The sequence below is a fragment of the Apodemus sylvaticus genome, chromosome 3 (assembly GCF_947179515.1).
Source record: "Apodemus sylvaticus chromosome 3, mApoSyl1.1, whole genome shotgun sequence".
NCBI lineage: Eukaryota > Metazoa > Chordata > Mammalia > Rodentia > Muridae > Apodemus > Apodemus sylvaticus.
In genome coordinates, this window is record NC_067474.1 from 127,130,194 (window position 1) to 127,151,041 (window position 20,848).

Genomic DNA, 20,848 nt, shown 5'->3' on the forward strand with positions numbered 1-20,848 from the left:
TTGATAAGATGACTTTTAATGGCAACTCATCTCTGTGAAATGCTTTTAAATATCTCTGCTCCCCTCTTTTTATCAAATTAACAGCAAAGCTTATTTATATATGATTGATTGACTATATAACAAGAGTATATACAGAAAGGTTGATATAAATGCTAATTGATAGCATTGCTTTGAAATTAAATGGGTTCAAAATGATTAAAAGTAGAAGATAACATCTTTATAATTTTAGGATATTTTGTGACAGTTGTATAAATTGATTTTTCAATATTTGCAATTCTAAAATTAAAATTACATATTTTTTAATTGAATGGATTTTGCTTTTGTTTTTGTTTCTTGACTATTATTGGGAATGAAGACGGTGGAGCCCAAGGTGAACCCTGGTTACTGAGGAGATGTATTATCTATTAAAATGTAAAGACTAGTTTTATTGCTAATACTTATTTCTAGGATTATAAAAACCTTAGTGAAATCATTATTTTATGGAGCAGATACATAATTTTTATTAAATATAAGTAATCCCAGAATTTTAGCCACAAAGTCTACAAAATGTCTCAGTTATTTTTAATGTCTAATTTTATACTCCATGAGAGGAGACAGAAGAGACAGAAATCAGAGAAGATGCTAATGATGGTAATCAGCTTTGGATGGATAAATTTAATGCAACTATATATTTTTAAAGAACTTCCTTTTCTTTTCTTTTTTTTTTTTTTTTTTTTTTTTTTTTGGTTTTTTCGAGACAGGGTTTCTCTGTGTAGTCCTGGCTGTCCTGGAACTCACCCTGTAGACCAGGCTGGCCTCGAACTCAGAAATCCGCCTGCCTCAGCCTCCCAGAGTGCTGGGATTACAGACGTGCGCCACTACCACCCGGCAAGAACTTCCTTTTCTAAGAGTTTCTAGGTTCTCACTGAGTATATATGAATATGCCTATTCTTCAAAGGTGTGAGGCAGGTAATTAGTAATATATAATGAAAAATAAAAAAAATGTATTAAAGTACTTATTGCATCCTTATTTTAATTTTCCTTTTATAGAAGATAAACATTGACTTCAAGCAGGCATACAATAAGGCATCAGGCATTATAAATATATTATACTTGATGAATTTTTTTCTAAATAGAATGTTTTGTTATAATTTGAATCATAGGATATCTTTCTTATAGTGGGAGAAACACTGTCTACCTATGATGAAAATACACGAGATTTCATGTTCCCGGGTCCAAACCAAATTTCTGGGCACCATGATTCAAACCGCCAGGTTACCATGAGGAGGATTTCTGGCCTAAGAGTAAGTAACGACAGTTTTTCAATTCAACTCTTAATGCAGGCTCATGGGTGAGAACTAGAATACAAGTCTCTGTGCCTTGTATGTGTAAAATTAACTCAAAATTATCTTGACTTCAAACTTGTTTTATATAATCATCTTATTTTAAGCTTCCTTAATACAATGAAAGTAATTTAGCAAAAATTAAGGCACTTATCATCAAAACGTACACATCTCATAGAAGCCGATATTTACCATCAAAAGAAATGCACCTCTTTTCTCCTCTGCAGTGTCTATCCTCAGCCATCCCCCCATCCCCATGTCTCTCTACCATTTTTCCCTGTTTTTGGTTTAGGGAAGGTTCAGCATACAGTCAAACACTAACCAGTCTTAATATTTAGGGAAACCAAAATTTAAAAAAATGGTTTTTGGGACAAAGATGATTTATTGGAAAACATTAGTGAATATTATTTACAAATTGAGCACTTTTGCATGCTTGCTGTGTGCACATAAGCTGCAAAAAATCAAAATTATTTAATAAAAACCAAAATTTTCTAGCATTTTATCTTCTAGATATGCGTCTTAAATATATTTTTATTGGGATACCAAGAACCCTCTTTTATTGTTTTTACTCCTAGAGCTAGAGAGAGGACCCAGAGTCTTCCAAGGGTTAGATATCTGCTGACTACTGAGCCACACCCCCTGACTGAGATATTTTCTTATAGTGTTAACAGTGATAGAAAAAGTAGAAATAACTGAAACATTCAGCTCAGATAAAGCTTATAGATAACTTATAAAGTGTTCACAGATTGTACCCCCATGTTGAACTGCTGCATTAAGAGCATCTTTCTTTCCAAGTGACAATAATTGTGTGACCAATCAACATCATTAGATCCATACAGATGCCACACAAGGCTCTCCCATCCTCTCCTGCAACTCCTTGGATTTTAAAATCTTTGTGACAATTTGATACTTTGATAAACTTAGAAATGCCTACTTTGTTTCAGAAGCAGAGAAGGAAAAGTTGTTGAGCTTGTAGTTACTTGGGCAAGTAGTTTTAAAACTAATTTTGTGGACTCTTAAAATAATATTAAGTGTGTGGTATATGAAATAATACAGTGAATTAAATATTTTCCTCTATGCCTGGGTTTATGATGAACAGTGTTCAAAGAGAGCAAGTTCAGTTTACTGAAAGTCTAAGAGCTGCCTCTGTAACAGCCTATGGAAACCCTTTCTCTCTGGGGTAATTTTTTATGTCATTAGTCAGCTTTTATGCTATAACCATCTTCAAAGAGTATTTTGAGAGTCACATGGAAGCCCATAAAGTGAAATAAATCATGTTTTAAGTTTATGTTCTCTTTAAGGTAATTTAAGTTGCGCTGTCATAAAAGACAGCAATAGAAAGTCAACTATGTACTGTTCACAAGAATTTTTCACTTAACAAATTGCTTTTGCATACATTTGGAAGGTGTTTGATTACTGAGTTAAAGATATATACAAATCAGGACTTCTGAAAACAGTTGCATGAGGATTTGACAGGTCTTCTGTGTACATTAGTGAAATGTGAGGTGGACACAGTTATCATAGTCAACACTGGACTGAATGCTGACTAACCAGTTCAGCAAGCACATAACATTTTTATGCTTGAAAATTGGCTCAAGTTTTGGGTAATATAGTAGGAATTTGGGGCTCCTTTGCTGGGATGCCCCCATGCTTTTCTGCTCAGTTACAACTGCATCTTTGACAGCTGAGACTGGGCACAAACAGCAGCAGCTTTGGCATCAAGGATTAAGAAGTGGGGTGAATGGTTTGGCTTATTCAGCTAACTATGGTGGACCCTGTTGGTAGCAGATGGAGAAACCTCACAGCTGTGTGAGGCCCAGTGCCCTTCTGACTAGGGTCAACAACACACCTAGAAGGGTGATAGGGAGATCTAGATGGCTGAGAGAAGAAGCTCTCTCTCTTTTCTGTCCCACTTCAAAAGTTATGTACAAGGGAGACAGTGGGAGATGAAAAAAAAACCCTGAGAAACTAGCCATAGCTATGAATTTATTTTCTCACGTGTTATGGAAAGTCAGCAAAATGGGGAACCCAAAGTAGCGTCTATAAACAACTGCAGAATACAGAAGACTTGGAACAGAATGTAAATTGAACATCAAAACTGAGGTATAAATCTAGCCTTATCAATAATTATATTTACATATAAGTGAAAGTAAGTGCTCTAGTCAATGGATTATGATTCTGGCAAGCAACAATGATTTGCCTTTAGAATTTGTGTCATTCTGAGCTAACATCTGTAAGTCCTACTACTGTGACAAGGGTTCTTTTTTCTAGATTTAAATCATGGCACTCTTATAGTTTTCTTGGTAAGCTTGGACAGATCACAGTAACCTGTAGATAGCTTGGGTTCATGGATAGGTTGATTTAGCATCAAGATGATCATATGTTTTAACTGTAGTTGTCATGGTGGTAGTGGTCGTGGGTATTTCCTCCATAGACTTGGAGCTCCACAGCATTCTCATCTTTGAACTGCAATCACACTCAATATCTTATGAAGTAGTATTTCACATATGCTTCTTAATTGAACTCATGAATGAAATACTTCTTGCAAAAGACTTCATGGAGAAACTCACATTTGAGATAGTGTGATTTCATTTTGTCAGTTTGGCTAGGCTCTAGTGCCTATGCAGTAATCTGGATGTTACTGTAAAGGAGTTGGAGGATGAGATGAAGATTCATAAATGATTGACTTCAAATAAATATTAATATTTGATAATGCAAGTGGCCTTCATCTCAAGTTGGAGATTGCAGCAGCGAACACTAAGGTTTTCTGAGGAAGCATTACACCTCATGAAAGCAATAGAAATCCTAGCTATTTCTAATATTCTAGCCTATTATATAGACTTTCATGCTCAAAATAGTGTGTCAACTCATTCCTTAGTTTCCACCTTACTAATTTGCCCATTGAATTTCTGAATTGTCATCTCCAAATTGTGTGAATTAGCTCCCTAAGGTAAATCTTTCTATGTTTATGAATAGTCCTATTATATACTAGACTTCAAAGAGCTGGTAAAAATACTAGCTTAACTCTTGGGAACTCACATGTGATGATCAATACTTAGAGAAGTTTAAAGTGTGAAGCCACAGTCTTTGTGGTGATAGTACTTTTTGGCATTTGTACTGGAGTTGGACTACACAACAATGGTGGCTATGGCACATACTTAGTTGCACAAGAAGCCATACTAACTAGGTTTCTAGAAGTATATACTATAATAGATTGCCTAATGATACATTATTCAGTCTGGATCATCATCACTAAGCAACACATGACTGTATTTCCAGAAATAGTTATGCCTCTGTCTGGATGTCAGTACTACTAGGCACTGGTAGTTCTTCTCCTCATTTTCCCCCTTTGAACAGGAATGTCCACAGTAACTGCCTAGTACTTGCTTCACATGTGTACAGTGGGTGCTTGTCACATGGATAGCTGGTCTCCCTAGTTCATAGGTCTTCTGACCATGAAGATCTATATTCTAAGAAATATAATGAGCCAAAACACCTTACCTATTTGAGGATTCACTTTACATGCCAACACTGGATTTTCAAACTGAGTTTGTAAGGTTGTAAAAAAGGTTATGACTTCTTGCTTCCTTGTTTTCCTTTTGGGAACATGAGTATATTTTCTGTGTAAAAGGAATGAAATATATATATATATATATATATATATATATATATATATATAAAATGAACAGTTTGGAGAGGGGTTAGTCAGTGTCTGACTCCTATTGCCTTGGGGAGAAGCTAATCTAGGGATATCTGACATGGCTAACACTTGGAGCATATATAATGTGGATGTCCAGATGTTTCTTCAGGTGCTTTGTACCTGCCCATTTGAACTAGCTCCTTTTCTCCACTTTTTTCAAAATATTTAAGCTGATTACTGAAATGTTGATAGAAATAGAATACAGAGTAATATCTACATCTGAAAATAATTATAGGAAAAAGGCTATAGAAAAACTTTGGAGACCTACTCTATCTGAAGATTGCACAACTGGGAAGCATCCCAATTATTCCATTAAAATATTTTTGGAGTTAGGAGGTATAGAAGGAGCTGGAGAGATGAAACAGAGGGGAAAAGTAATGGAATTCTATTTTAATCAAAATGCAGTAAAATATAATAAAATAAAAAATTAATGGACAGTTACATTTATATATTTAAAATAGCCAATGGTGTTTTGATATATGTAGAATTTATGTAATGGCTAAATAAGCATTTCTTGATTATATAGTTAAATGTCTTAAATTGTAGAGTTGAAATCAATTAAATACATTTATATTTATGACTAATATATCATAATTTAAAAAATTCAAACACTTTGACAGACAGTTAAAAATGAAAACAATTTTTAATTATTCCATAAAAGTGATATAATTGTTCCTAACAAAATCATTAGCATTCAAACTGCTAATTAGTAACATTTATCATTACTGTGTTCTTTACAATAATAAGCAGATTAAACTAATAAATGCAGTGCACAGTCTTGACAAGTTTTTATTATTGTAGATCATGTTCTCACCACTAACTATATCTTTTTCATGGCAATGTGCAATAATACCATTTTTTAATCCCACAGGGAATTGCTCCAAAGCTGGAATTTTCTACAACTTCAGTGATCACGGAATGTCTGATAAGCTCAAGGAAGTGCCGCACTCAGGTTAAAATGATTAGCTGCTTAGCTTTCATTTGATTCCTGTAGGTGTCTGGCAGGCTTTAGCCCTTTGTTTTGGCTACATCTCTTTTTCACCTCCCCCCTCAATCCTTGGTTTGAGTGAAGGAGATAACAAAGTACTCAGCAGCTTGATTGCCTCTTAGTAAATAGGAGAAGGCCATGCTCTGCCCTGGGGCAGAGGGCACAGGAGAAGGCCATGCTCTGCCCCGGGGCAGAGGGCACAGGAGAAGGCCATGCTCTGCCCCGGGGCAGAAGGCACCTTGCTATGTATGTTTGGTTATTTGCTTACTTTATTTACTTCATAGACATTTTAATACAGTATAAGTCAAACTGCCAGAAGGATGTCGAGATTAGGAATTGCCAGAAAAAACCTTGGAGACTTTGATACATTTTGCAGATGTTACAGGTGACTGCACAGAGGGCAGAGGATAGCTTTAAGCAAATGTGACTGAGGTTTCAGACTGGGGACTTGATGCTTATTGAATGTGACTTCTTGAATGTGTCTAATTCCTTAGAGGACTGTTGTTCAATGGAGTGACAATACTGGTCCTGTCAGATCAAAGCAAGCTTGGATCTTCTAGCCTAAACAACTCCTGCTTGTGATGATTCCCTTCAATAACCCTCAGCACCTGTTATTCCTCATATTCTAATTGTTACTGAGCCACAGGGCAGTCTTCTGATGGACAAGTGACCTTGCCCATGGTCATTTAGTAGTGAGCTAGCTGTGATGAATGACTGATCACATACAAAGCTTAGAGGATTCAGTTGGGGGCAGAACTGGGCCAATTGTGAACAGAGTGGAATAGCAATTTGCTCTATTAACAGTCTTAATTTCCTGAAGACGATAACTGTGACCTAGGTTAAGACAGGTACAGTGAGTTCATATTAGAGGAAGCATTAGCAAGATATTCAGGATGCCACAGTCAGTCTGTAGCTTTTATCATTTGGACAAAGATGCTGGAAGTCTGACCAGCTGTGCTTACAGTGTATGGAAAACTTGACTGACTTGTTTCTGAGATACTATGCGAATTTGTAAATTGTTAAAAAGGCTTTGGCTAGGATTCGGTTTTTCTCTCTGAACTGGAATATACCGCATGAATGAATAGTAAAAAGTCTTTTATTTTTTAATTCTTATGTGACATAAAGCATTCATGCAGAAAGGCCTAAACATTCCAAGTGTACAACACAAGAGCCCGTCTAAATGTAAGGCCTTCCTCACCACTTAGGGTCATGCGCTTTATGTACGAATGAACTAGCAACTTCATGAAAACATACTGTTCTTTTCTTTGTACGTGTTTTAAGTTGTCATTTGGTCTTTACTAAACAAAAATCAGAGTAGGTTTTTACATCAGGCAGTAGTTCAAACTATGCTTTAGGTCCACAGATATAGCTTGATATGATTCAATAGGTCATTTATCCTACCATGCTTGAGTTCCAGGGTTCAGTTCCCTGTCAAAGCCAAGGTGGGTTGGAGATAGGGGAAGAGAGGAGAGAAAGGGAGGAAATGTGAGGGGGGAGGAGAAAGAAAGAAAAGTGAGGAGGGAAGGAGAGAAAGGTGGAAGAGGGAGGAAAGAAGGGGGAAAGTACTATTTTCAAACTTATGGTTTGTATTTGTCAGAAATTTACTGGATTAGAAATATTAAGTATGCTGATGTGTTATAGGAGAAAAATAATTTTCTAATTCTTTTACCTGTTTCAAAGTAAAATTTACTGTTACATAGATATTGACATATTGACAGACTTTAGTATGCTGGTGAGCACTTTATTCCCTAAGTTTTGCTGTAAAACACTTTTTTAACTCAGTGGTTTAAAATAGCAAGCCCTTCTCAGTTCTGGGAGCTACAGAATGATTCCTTCAGTCCAGATTGTCTGGCTAAGCCTATATGATTTGGGGTGTTTTGCTCAAACTTGGAATTTGGCAGAAGTTATACTTGGAATGGGAATATTCACCTTTGCCATTGAGCTTGAGCTCAGCTAGGGTGATGGTCATAAGACTCATCTAGCAGGCTAATCATGGCTTCTTTACTTACTGTACAAAGTATCATGCAAGAGTTGGCAGCCTTTTTTTTTGTTTATTCTATTCTTTTTTTTAAAAATATTTTTATTTTCTATATTCTTTGTTTACATTCCAAATGATTTCCCCTTTCCCGGATCCCCCCTCCCCATATGTCCCATAAACCTTCTTCTCTCCATCCCTTCTCTAATCACCTCCCTCCTTTTTCTCTGTCCTTATAATCCCTTCCCATGCTAGATCAATCCTTTCCAGGATCAGGACCCTCTCCATACTTCTTCATGGGAGTCATTTGTTATGCAATTTGTGCCTTGGGTATTCAGGGTTTCTGGGCTAATTAATATCCACCTTTCAGAGATTGCATTCCATGTGTATTCTTTTGTGATTGGGTTACCTCACTTAGGATGATATTTTCCAGATCAAACCATTTGCCTAAAAATTTTGTGAATTCATTGTTTCTAATTGCTGAGTAGTATTCCATTGTGTAAATATACCACATTTTCTGTATCCATTCCTCCTTTGAGGGGCATCTGGGTTCTCTCCAGCTTCTGGCTATTATAAATAAGGCTGCTATGAACATAATGGAGCATGTGTCTTTATTGCATGCCGGGGAATCCTTTGGGTATATGCCTAGGAGAGGTATAGCAGGGTCCTCTGGAAGTCTCATGCCCAGTTTTCTGAGGAACCTCCAGACTGATTTCCACAGTGGTTATACCATCTTATAGCCCCACCAGCAGTGGAGGAGTGTTCCTCTTTCTCCACATCCTCGCCAACACGTGCTGTCTCCTGAGTTTTGGACCTTAGCCATTCTGACTGGTGTAAGGTGAAATCTCAGGGTTGTTTTGATCTGCATTTCCCTAATGACTAATGATGTTGAGCACTTCTTAAGGTGCCTCTCGGCCATCCGAATTTCTTCAGGTGAAAATTCTTTGTTAAGATCTGTACCCCATTTTTTAATAGGGTTATTTGGTTCCCTGGGGTCTAACTTTTTGAGTTCTTTATATATATTGGATATTAGCCCTCTATCAGATGTGGGGTTGGTGAATATCCTTTCCCAATTTGATGGTTGCTGTTTTGTCCTTTTAACAGTGTCCTTTGCCTTACAGAAACTTTGTAATTTTATGAGGTCCCATTTGTCAATTCTTGATCTTAGAGCATAAGCTATTGGTGATCTGTTCAGGAACTTTTCCCCTGTACCCATGTCCTCAAGGGTCTTCCCCAGTTTCTTTTCTATTAGTTTCAGTGTGTCTGGTTTTACATGGAGGTCCTTGATCCACTTGGAGTGAAGTTTAGTACATGGAGATAAGAATGGATCAATTCACATTCTTCTGCATGCTGACCTCCAATTGATCCAGCACCATTTGTTGAAAAGGCTATCTTTTTTCCACTGGATATTTTTGGCTCCTTTGTTGAAGATCAAGTGACCATAGGTGTGTGGATTCATTTCTGGATCTTCAATTCTATTCCATAGGTCCACTTGTCTGTCACTGTGCCAATACCATGTAGTTTTAAACACTATTTCTCTGTAGTATTGCTTGAAGTCAGGGATACTGATTCCCCCAGAATTTCTTTTGTTGTTGAGAATAGTTTTAGCTATCCTGGGTTTCTTGTTATTCCAGATGAATTTGAGAATTACTTTTTCTAACTCTGTGAAGAACTGAGTTGGGATTTTGATGGGGATTGCATTGAATCTGTAGATCGCTTTTGGCAAGATGGCCATTTTAACTATGTTAATCCTTGGCAGCCTTTTTTAATACTTGGCTTTGTGACATAGTAATCTATTGATCAAAGGCAGTTTTCATAGTCAAGCCTAGTATGATCCTCGGAAAGAAACTACCATGGGTGTAGATAAAGGAAATTATGGAAGTCATTTTGGTAAAGATTATATATACACAGCCAGTTAAGTTTTAGTAGTCAGAACTAGGGGCATTAAAACATGGATATGTTTAGACACTATGAGTTGGTAGCGGATGTCATGATGTTTGTTAACTTCATTAACAAAATGGATATAGGTCAAGAGATTTGATGAAGAAAGATGATATCTCAAGATTGGGTATGTACAAAGCAACTTAAGCATTGCTTTAGGAATTTAGCTGTGTCTGGAAGCCAACATTGTATAAAGAACAAGGAGATAGAAGGCCAGGGACTGATGCGACATGAAGGTTAATAACAGATGCATCTTAGAAGAAATAGGTTGAGGAAAAGAAGTTTTTGTGAAAGATAATAGATGCAGTGGATCTGTACAGAGGAGAAACTCTGTGGTTAACAGAGCTGATTAAAGCTGAACCAGTTCTAGGAGTTTGAAGTGCTGCATGAATGTTTTAGGAAGCCTCAAAGAGCCTTTGTGGTCTAGAATGTATCACTTGAGAGCCAGTGTGATGTCATAGAGGTGGATGCAGGGGAGAAGTGGCCTGCCATACCCACTGGAGCCACCGTGGGAGAAGGTCCTGGAGCACACCAAGAAGAAAATGACCTGATGTACTGTATAGGACTCAGAGATTGTTCTCATTAGAAACACTCTGAGTTTTTTCTTTGTATTGCTGACTTGGAAAAATTGGCTCTTATTTTGATTCACATATATATTTTTCTCACTTAGTCCTCATACATAGGGGAGGGGTTTAGAAAGTGGAGAAGAAATTTGGACTGGTGGTTTTCTAAGGGATGGAAGTCAAGAAGATAAAGATCTTTAGTTGTTTGTTTTTCCTAACTAAAATCATGACTCTAGAAACTGTCTGAAGAAATACATGATTTACTTCCAATCTAACTAGGAAAGCATTTGTAAGGCAGAGTGTTCCGGAATGAATAGTTACCTCAATAGTAGCAAAGTTGGAGCTATCAAATTTGTTTTCATTTTTATCATTTTATTTTAGACAGGATCTCAATTTATTTTGCCCAGCCTGACTTAAAACTCTGAAGCACCAGAAGTTGTCTTGCTTCAACCTTCCACATAGCATAGTATTATATGTTGCTGAGCCTTGCTCAGATATATTTTAAATTTTAAAAATTTCAGACAGCTACCATATTTATAAGAAAACAGAAGTATTAATTATTAAAGTTTATAATTGTTTTATGCATATTTACTTTTATAAAAAATATAGATCCAGAAAAATGGTGTTTTTAATCTGTCATTGAATTGCCAAGTTATGTCTTGGATCTTTATACTGCTCTATGTTGCATATAGTTCAAGTGAAACATTTAGGTAAAATAGATATTGAGTACTTTAGATTATTGTGTTGTACATATGTTATACATGACTAAAGAAGAATGAATAAGACTTATTTTTAGTAGTTTTAATGATTTTACAATTAGCTAGACAAGTTTACTTTTAGACTAGGGTCCTTTGTTGCCCAGGAGCAAACTGCCTCAGCATCCTAGCCAGGGTCAGACATGTGTGACTACGCCGTACTCAGCATGGGTTTTTAAAATTAAATTAGTTCTTACAAACTTGATAGCCTATTACCTTAATATGTAATATAAACAATACACATTATTTGAATTATATTATTAGCTTACAGAAAAATAAGTTTTTGACTTATTTTGAAAATGAGTTTATTTCTTGGAATATTATAAGTGATTAAGCATTGGCATTTAATTTATATTAAGCCTGTGTTATACTTGAGAAAGATATTTGATACAATATACTTTATTAACTAAGAGGATATAGACTTGATTTTTTTTCTGGGTCTGTACAGCTAATGGTAGACCCAGTTGAATTTGGTAGCTTTTGTATACTTTGAGTTACTCTTAGAAGTTTTTTTTTTCTCCATCTGTAGAGTTTTAAAAAAATGCCTTCTGCCCACATGAACGTATATTTTTTATGTTTAGGATAAATTTACTTACCATTCAGCTCCAGTTGAAAAATCCCACGGCAGACTGCAATGCAGAACATCAAGATCACAGAAGAAAAAGTCCAAGTCACCCGAGAGGAGTAAATACTGCATCAACACCAAGAACTACGAACAGCCTACAATTTCTTCAAAGTCTCATTCTCCATCTCCCTACACAAAGAGACGAATGTGTGAGCTCTCTGAAGACACCCGGCGGCGGCTGGCCCATTTAAATCTGGGACCCTATGAATTCAAAAAGGAAACAGATAAGCCTCCATTTGTGATTAGACATGTATGTGCTCATAAGCATTTCCATTTGAAACTTATCAACTCTACTCTGCCACTAAAGTATTATGCTGAAACAGATTTCAATAAGTAGCTCATATAAATAATTTTCTTTCTTGAACTCTTAGCCAGCAGCTAGAGGTAGAAACCTAACGTAAAACCAATGAATAAGCTTTTGTTCCCCCTTTATGCCTTTAATGCTGACAGATCGAGCTCCATTATGAATGCTCTATCAGCTCTTCTAAGTACCCATTCCCTCTCACCTTACACAGTGTTATAACTCTACAGTTGAACTTGGTTGTAATTGACACTGATAGTAAAATGCTAAGGTAGGATTTAAAAGGAAAAAAAAATGTTTCCTATAAAAAGGAAGCCATTCCAGCCTTTTAAAGAATGATAGTGGAAGCAGATGTCCTCTGAGAATAAGTCCTTTGGGAAAACTTTGGATCCTGAATCTTTGGTTGATGGGTATGAGGGCCTTTGGAATTGTGGGTAAATTAATTCTAATTTTTCTATACACAGTCTGAAGTTAGAGCTTTATGTCTATGAAACTCAGACTTGATTTAACAGGAGAGAGTGGTCTGGCAGGCTGTCTCTGTTTCTTGAAGTTTTGTTAAGTACTTTTACCTTAAAAGCCACTTACCAAAGCTTCTTTATTAACAGAAATACTATGTATTTGAATATACTCATAATAAACCTTTAGGTTTAAGTGCCTGTAAAAGAAAGTATTTACTTTCCTAAATTCTAAAATATCCATCTAATTTAGAATTTTGGAACGTACCCCTTTGGAATTCAAATAACTTTTAAATGTAGCACTTTCAAAGATATAGTCTGTCTGAAATTTCTTGATACCCTTTTTTCTCTTTGATACCCTTTAATAAATTTAAATTCTGCAACATTTCATGCCATGTTTGTTTTGCCTAAGAATCAACTCTTTATTCTTTCAGACTAAATTAATGATTTTTAAATTCAAAACTACTGACTCTAAATTTTGTAATTACAGTGTGATAATGCATTTATATAACTTCTATTAAAGATATTCATATATATTTCATTTATTTTATGTGCATTAGTGTTTTCTCTGTATGTCTCTCTGTGTGAAAGTGTTGGATCCTCTAGAACTGGAGTTACAGACAGAGCCTGGGTCGTTGGAAGAGCAGCTACTGCTCTTAACTGCTGAGCCATCCCTCCAGCACTAAAGATAATCTTGTTTCTCTAATTTTGATCACAAGTTTGGTCCTATCAAATATTATTCAGACATTAATTTGCCTATATTTCTGATGGAAATTTGAGAATGCCTTTAATACTATCTAGAATTATAAATTAGATGGAAAAGAAAGGCTACAGTATCTTATAATTTGAAGAAACAACCAATTGCATCTTTATTAAAATACCTGTATATTAAAACTAAGAAGGATTATGGATGTTAAACACATAGATGTTTGGGAAATAACTGTTCTTTAAGTGTTTATTAATGCTTCCCAAGGCAGTATTTGAAAGTATACTTCATAAGTGTTTTTGTTTTTTAGCAGAATCTGTTTTCTAAGTTACATTTTTAATTTTTCAATAATTTTGGGTATTTCATACATGAATATTGTGATTACATCACTTACCACTCTTCTTTCTCCATATTCTTCACATCCCCAAAATAATCCATCACTTCTTACATAATTATTGTTATATATATATATATATATATATATATATATATATATATACATATATGTACACACATGTACTTAGGAATATAATTTATCAGAGGGCTGTCTCTCTAGAAAAGCAATTCACTCTCTCAGCAGCCACATGTTGACAGTAGCTCTTCATTTAAAGCCATGATTTGGACCTTGTGAAATTTTCTCCATCCATGTTGGCATGTTAACTAGTGTTGGAATTATCCAGGTCGTATTTAGGTAACCATGCTGTTGAGATATCCAGGACTGGATGAGGTGGTACACATTTAATCCTGGTACTCAAGAGACAGAGGCAAGTGGATCTCTGAGTGCAAAGCCAGCTTGGTCTACATAGCAAGTTCTAAGGGATACATAGTAAAATTCTTACTCAAAAAACAAATAGCAAACAAAAAACTATAACTTTTATTTAAGAGGTTTTCCCCTTAGCTTTTGTGCGAAGAAAACTGTGCACTTCTAAGTATACATGTAAAAATTGCTTATATCATTGAATAGGCATTGGGTTAAAAGAGAATTTAGAGACTGACAACCATTCATGGTTTCAGAAGTACTTAGAAAACTAGTAGCAAAAGAGGTTTAATTTCATTCACACATATGCAAAAAACCTTACTGAAATGAACAGTACACGGCCCAAAAGACAATCCTAAATAAGAAGGGACTTTCACCATCCTAAATAAGAAGGGACTTAACACGCTCAGAATACATTGCTGTGATTGCCCTAGATGAACCAGCCGTCTTTTCACTTGTGGCTATCTCTTTTTCTTTGCTGGTGTTACACAAACACACACAATTTACCATTTCAACTATCTTGAATCCCACAATTCAGTGGTACCAAAGGGATCCTCATGTACCTTAAGACCTTATCAAAGTGTTCCTCAAAGTGCCTGTACCAGTTGCATTCCCACCAGCTGTATAAAGGGGTTGTTGATCTTATATTCTTACAAGCACCTTCTCTTTTCTGTTTTCCTCCCCTCCTTTCATTTTTTTCTGTGGTAGTGATAAGCAAGGGCCTCTTGGATACAAGCAAGCATTAGCCCAAGCCTGCTTAGTTTTCTCTATAGTCCTCAGCGTGAGTGGCATCTCATTGTGGTTTGATTTGCATTTCTCCAGAGAATGATGATGTTAATCATCTTTTTATGTATTTGTGAATATCTTTTAGAATATCTACTCAAGTCTTTTGCTCATTTTATAACCTTTTCTTTATTGCTATTGTTGACTTTTAGGAATTCTTCATATGATTTAGGTAATAATTTCTTATCAAATACATGATTGTTGGCATGCTTTTGGGGCTACTTTAGTGGGTTCTATTATCTATAACCCTTCCAACCATTATTCCACACCAATCCCCTACAATCCCTGAACACTAGGTAGGAGAGAAAAGGGATGGAAAAGGGGGCATAGGTCTCTTTAGACTACTTCCTGCTGATTAGGGGCATTGGGTTCCTTGGGATAAGTCCAGTCTCCATCAGGATATTGCCAGCAAAACAGCAACCTGGCAATCGAGCAACAGCCAAAGCATCAGTAGGAAGCAGCAGCAGGAGGAACAGCAGCCACCCCAGGTCCTCTGAGGGCTATCGCATTTATACCCTCTCTAGAGTTACCAAAATTGCAGACATAAACTATTTGCAGCTGGCAAAAATTACACCCATTGTAGAGGAAAAGACAATCATAATTAGCAGTTAGCGACTGTGAACACTCTGAAGCAGCCCCATATCCAACACCTGGTATTAAAACAAAAACATATTCACATAACATAACTGGGTTTTTAAAGAAGTCAAAATTCTTACTACACATGATCTACATTTTCATTATCCCAAGTTAACTTTTTACTTGTTTTATTGTTCTTTGATTCACAAAAGGTTTTAGTTTGGTCAGTAGCCCATCTTTTGATACATTTACATCACTGTGATATATTTATTGTTAGTTAGAAAATGTAGTTGACCTTATTTGTCAGCTACAAAGTGCTCAGCAAAGAAAGGCACTGTGTGAGTTCAGTGTGTTTGCTAAGACAGGTAGAAAATTGGTAGCCACTTTGGAAGAAATGTAGAGGAGGTCTCTATAGGATGTTTTTATTTTTGTGTAACGTAAAAAACAAACTATGAAACAGTATATTCTTAAGTGCAAATTTTCTCTTTTTTGGTGGCATTTAATTTCAGTTTTGTTAAAAATGCATTGTTTAAGCAATTAAACTCTGACCGTGGAACACAGAGGCACTGTGGAATTCACCTGCTGTGTAGCATATGCTTTCTAGTTGCTTAGCAATGCAGCAAGATTGAGAATAGGAAGAGAAGGTTGAAGTGCTCATTCACATTGCAAATGCTCTTTCCTCTAGGTTGATCCCCCAAGTCCCAGGACTGAGAATTTTTTTGGATCACCTGGCCGAGACTGTGAACGAGATGGATGGGTCAGGATGCACAGTGGTAAGGCAAAGCTACAGTTCCCTACTCCAACTGCTTGTGCTGATGCCTCACATGGCACTGATTAATGAAAATACATGTTTTTGCTGCATTATTGGATATTATCACAAAACTTTTTAAAACTTGTTGGAGACTTAAATATGTACTTCCTAGAAAGAATAAGATTTCTATGCTGTTAAAAGTATTTTATTCTTTGAGATTAAAAGTGAATATCAACTAATTTCATCCTTCTATACTACTTTTCAGTAAAAATAACTTGATTGTGTTCTATTACACATTTTCTACACAATTTTGAACTATGAGACACATTTCCCACTTTAATATGTGTTAATTTCTAGAGTAGATTTTAAGAAACACCATAGTGAAATAACTTAGTTATGGGTTTGAAACACACACATACACAAACACACACACACACACACACACACACACACACATAGAGAGACAGAGAGAGAGAGAAAGAGAGAGAGAGAGGAGGAGGGAGGGAGGGAAGAAGGGAGGGAGGGAAAGAGAGAGAGAAGAGAGGAGAGAGAGGAGGAGGGAGGGAGGGAAGAAGGGAAGGAGGGAAAGAGAGAGGAGAGGAGAGGAGGAGGGAGGGAAGAAGGGAGGGAGGGAAAGAGAGAGAGAGAGGAGAGAGAGGAGGAGGGAGGGAGGGAAGAAGAGAGGGAGGGAGAGAGAGAGAGAGAGAGAGAGAGAGAGAGAGAGAGAGAGAGAGAGAGAGAGATCCTTCTTTAAAACCAGAAATAGGTTTGACAGAATTGCTAGTGGCCTGGAGCCAGGGCCTTGGGAGAATCTGTGGCTTCAGATTCTGAGAACCCAACTCTTCTTACCATAGTTGCTGTGGTTATCAGCCCAAAGGCTCCTGTGTGCTTAGTCTGAAATGTTCTTGAGATATCCTGTGTTCACTTTATGCAACATTGTTTGATTAGCCTCTCTCTGCCTTAGTCCTATTGTATGATAGTTTCTGTGAACTGTCACATTTCCCTTCTGTAATAGTATATAAAATGCTATACTCTTTAATAAGCTTTCTTGGCATAAGACATAGCTTGTGCAAGACCCTATGATCCCAAACTTGATCTTTCTCCTTATTTTTTTAATCTTTGTCCTCTGTCAAAGTGATTTTTTAATCACTCTGTCACTGGAGAATGAATGGCCTGTTGGTCCAGGTCAGGGAGATATTAAACTCTAGTTTTGTTTCTTAAACCTGTATATCCTAACTTTGCATGTGGTTGCAGGGAGTGAGTTATGGCAACCACATGTCCCTTTGTTTGATGAAGATACACAGGACGGCAGAGGCCATACTTCACGTGCTCAGTGGGCATTAGATGAGGGACCATGGCTGGGAGACAGTAAAGGAGGACATAGCAGAGGCTCTTTGAGTGTTCAAGCAGATACGCATACATATCAGGGAATTTTTGTAGTAAGTAAACAACTTACAGAACAAGGTACATTTCTGTGGCACCATGACAAAGGAAGGTCGTAGTGTCCTTTGAAACTGAGCACTATAGAAGTTGTCCAAATAGAGATTGACACATAGGAAACTTAGCTATAATTGTTGGACTGGGGTTTGAGAATTACTTTGACAAAAAGAATGAGCTTATACAGAAATACTTAAATTTAGAGTAAAATTCTTTAAATCCTTGCTTGAGGTCACAGTTGATCCCTAGAAAATGAATCATAGGAACTTGTGGGTAAGGTTCAGCTAGGAGAAGAGGAAAGGTGTTGAGGAGTCCCACTGTGAATGATCCTGTGAGATTCAATGGGTCTGGTTTTCTTATAGCTGGCATAGAAGGAAGTGGTTTCTGATTGTTAGTTACTACTTAGCATCTGATTCTTTCAGTTGTCTATTATATCCAGTTGGTTAAGAAATCTATAATTTAGCATTAGATTTTATGTCTAAATATACTTTTATTTTGTTTTTTTTTGTTAAAAAGAAAATTTCATTATATTTGTTATATTAAGCTGCCCATAATGCTGTACAAAATGTTGTAGAATGCTTCATTTAATAAGCAAATGACTGTGATATATTCTACATTTACGGAGCTTCAGAAAGCTACAACAGGCTGGGAAGATAGCTTATCTTCTACCATGCTACTGAGTACTCACTCGTCTCTGTTTAGGGAGGAGGGAGAATGAAGACAGAGCAAGAAGGGAGTGACAGAGAACAAGCTCCCTGGTGTCTCTTCACCAAGAACAATGATTATGTCTTGAGTCCCACCTTATTGACCTCATCTAAATGAGATCACCTCCCAGAAAACCATTACACTGGGAGTGAGGGCTTCATCATAGGAATCTTATAGGAGGAGGTACAGATATTTAGTTTTTAACATGTTTCGTGCCATTATTGGTTAAGAAGCAATAATTAAAATTTCAGAATCTTTTCTGCTAGGAGCTATTCTGACTACTTAGATTTCATTGTTTAATTATCATAGAAACCTTATGAAAATTTAGAGACTTATTATTCCCATTTTATAGATAAAGAAACCTTATGTTTGAAGTAGTTCAAGATCATCAATAGTATCTGAGTTAGCTCTTTTCTAGTTCTTCAAACTTTTCCTAAATAGAATCTCTATGCCCCATTCAAGTTTCTCCAGGTTTACAAAGCTTTTTTTTTTTTTTATAGTCTTCAACCTTGAGGAATTACCCTCTGATATATCATTAATTGCTTGTACCTTTCCTATGTCTAGCTTTTATGCTTTGTTAAACATTGTTAAACATTTGTTAAACATTGTACAGTGTAACTAAAATAGATTCCCGGGGTTCTTCATGTCCACAGGCTATAGTTTTATCTTCTTTGTCTCCTGTATTTAAAGTTTAGTCGGTGCCTAATTCGTTGGTGAGAATGATTGAATGTGATGAACATTGGAAAACTGAGAATCAGAGTATAAAGCTTAATTTCTAAAAAAATGAAGGAAAATTATAAGGCTGTCAAATTATGCTGACTTTATAAATGGTTTGTGAAAAGCAGAAGGCTTAATATGGAAACTGTTGGTGTATACTAGTTGCCAGAGAATTGTTCTCAGTTTTTAAACCTTGTGTGTGTGTGTGTGTGTGTGTGTGTGTGTGTGTGTGAATTAAACCATGACTTATGACTTCGTTAGTTTTTTATTCTGCTGTTTGTGGTCATATGTGTATATACTTGCAAAGGAGTTAGACTTAGACTTTTTTTTTTTTAATTTTGAAGAGTAGTTGAAATAATTTGATTCCTATTGATAGTAAGTTGAGACATTAACCTTGTGTGAAATACATTAATATTTTCACTGACATCCAGCATGCTTCAAGACATCAACGAAACAAGCCCAGGCTTGCTTGAATTAGAATGTGATGTTGGAATTAGTTACTTCTTTGCTTTTATTCCTACTTTAATCATTACAATTTCAGTAATATACAACTTTTAGACAATGTTATAAGAGATGGACATCAGACAAATTTGGAATATTGACCTAAAAGTTTAAGGAGAAGGATTGGGACCATAAAGTCAGTTTTGGAGCCTGAAGTATTCAGTGACAGCAGCTCACCACCAATGTCTGAATGTTCCGTATGTCCTTCCGTAGATATAAGGAACATATCATGGTAAATTGGTTTAGTGACTGAAATCACATTTTTTTTTGCAGACTCATTGGTTTACCCAAAGGAATTATTCTTCTGTCTCTGTCTAATAACTTTCTACTCTAATGAAGCCAATTTTTTGCCTTCCTAATGTTGATCATTGATCCTTTGTTCTGTACAACCTTTTGTAGATCATCCTCATCTTGGCTGCTGCAGATCCAAGGACTACAAGGTATGTTAAACCAATTATATTATGACAACTTCCCTGATTTTCATACAGCATAAGTATATTTCTGATATACAAATTATGGCAGAAATGATCACTTTCATTTTATAAAATAGCGTGAAAGCAATAATTGTCATAGCATGGGATGTCATGGTTTTGGGATCTGTGCCAAGGAGGTGCAATAGGCCTTCACTGAATGTCTTCCTACAGATTTGCTGTGGGTTTCATTATCTGTTTGGACTAATTGTTCAAATTAAGTGTGTGTGTGTGTGTGTGTGTGTGTGTATTAGAGAGAGAGAGAGAAAGAGGAAAAGAGGGAGCAACATATGCACATGTATGTGTGTGTATACAAACATTGCCTTGTATAATATGAGTATGTGTATTTAATGTATATATGTATATATATGTATACAGACTGACACATGTATTTGCCTGTGTAATATGAGTATTGTTTAATGCATTTATGTAATAAATTATATATATATGTGCATACATACATGTATATATATTATATATGTATGTAACATCTACACATATGTACCTGCATATACAGAAGAGATAGCATCATGTGAGGATTTTTTAGTTATTCTAAAGGCAGACTTTCTTTTTTCATTTCCTTTAATTAATGCTACACAGTTTATAATTATATATTTACTTTCATATTTGTTTACAATCTTCCTAATCAATAAGTATTAGAATATTGACCATTTTATTTATTTTGCTTCTTAATAATTGCTATTATCTAGTATATTGATATATAATATGATATATATAATATATATGTATATATCTGTATAATGCAAATTGTGTGAGTAGATTGTTAAAACAACCAAATATGGAAAGAACAGGATAGAAT

The 20,848-nt window shown here is 35.9% G+C and overlaps 1 protein-coding gene across 2 annotated transcripts in view; it reads left to right on the forward strand.

Annotated features, from left to right (window-relative positions):
• Window positions 1-20,848, forward strand: part of Spata6 (spermatogenesis associated 6) — a 97,784-nt gene that overhangs the window by 40,030 nt on the left and 36,906 nt on the right. For both annotated transcript variants that reach the window (XM_052177005.1, XM_052177006.1), the window contains exons 5-9: window positions 1,159-1,283; window positions 5,894-5,974; window positions 11,826-12,119; window positions 16,133-16,220; window positions 19,958-19,998. In XM_052177005.1, the coding sequence (XP_052032965.1) occupies window positions 1,159-1,283; window positions 5,894-5,974; window positions 11,826-12,119; window positions 16,133-16,220; window positions 19,958-19,998 (629 nt within the window). The remainder of the gene's footprint in view (window positions 1-1,158; window positions 1,284-5,893; window positions 5,975-11,825; window positions 12,120-16,132; window positions 16,221-19,957; window positions 19,999-20,848) is intronic.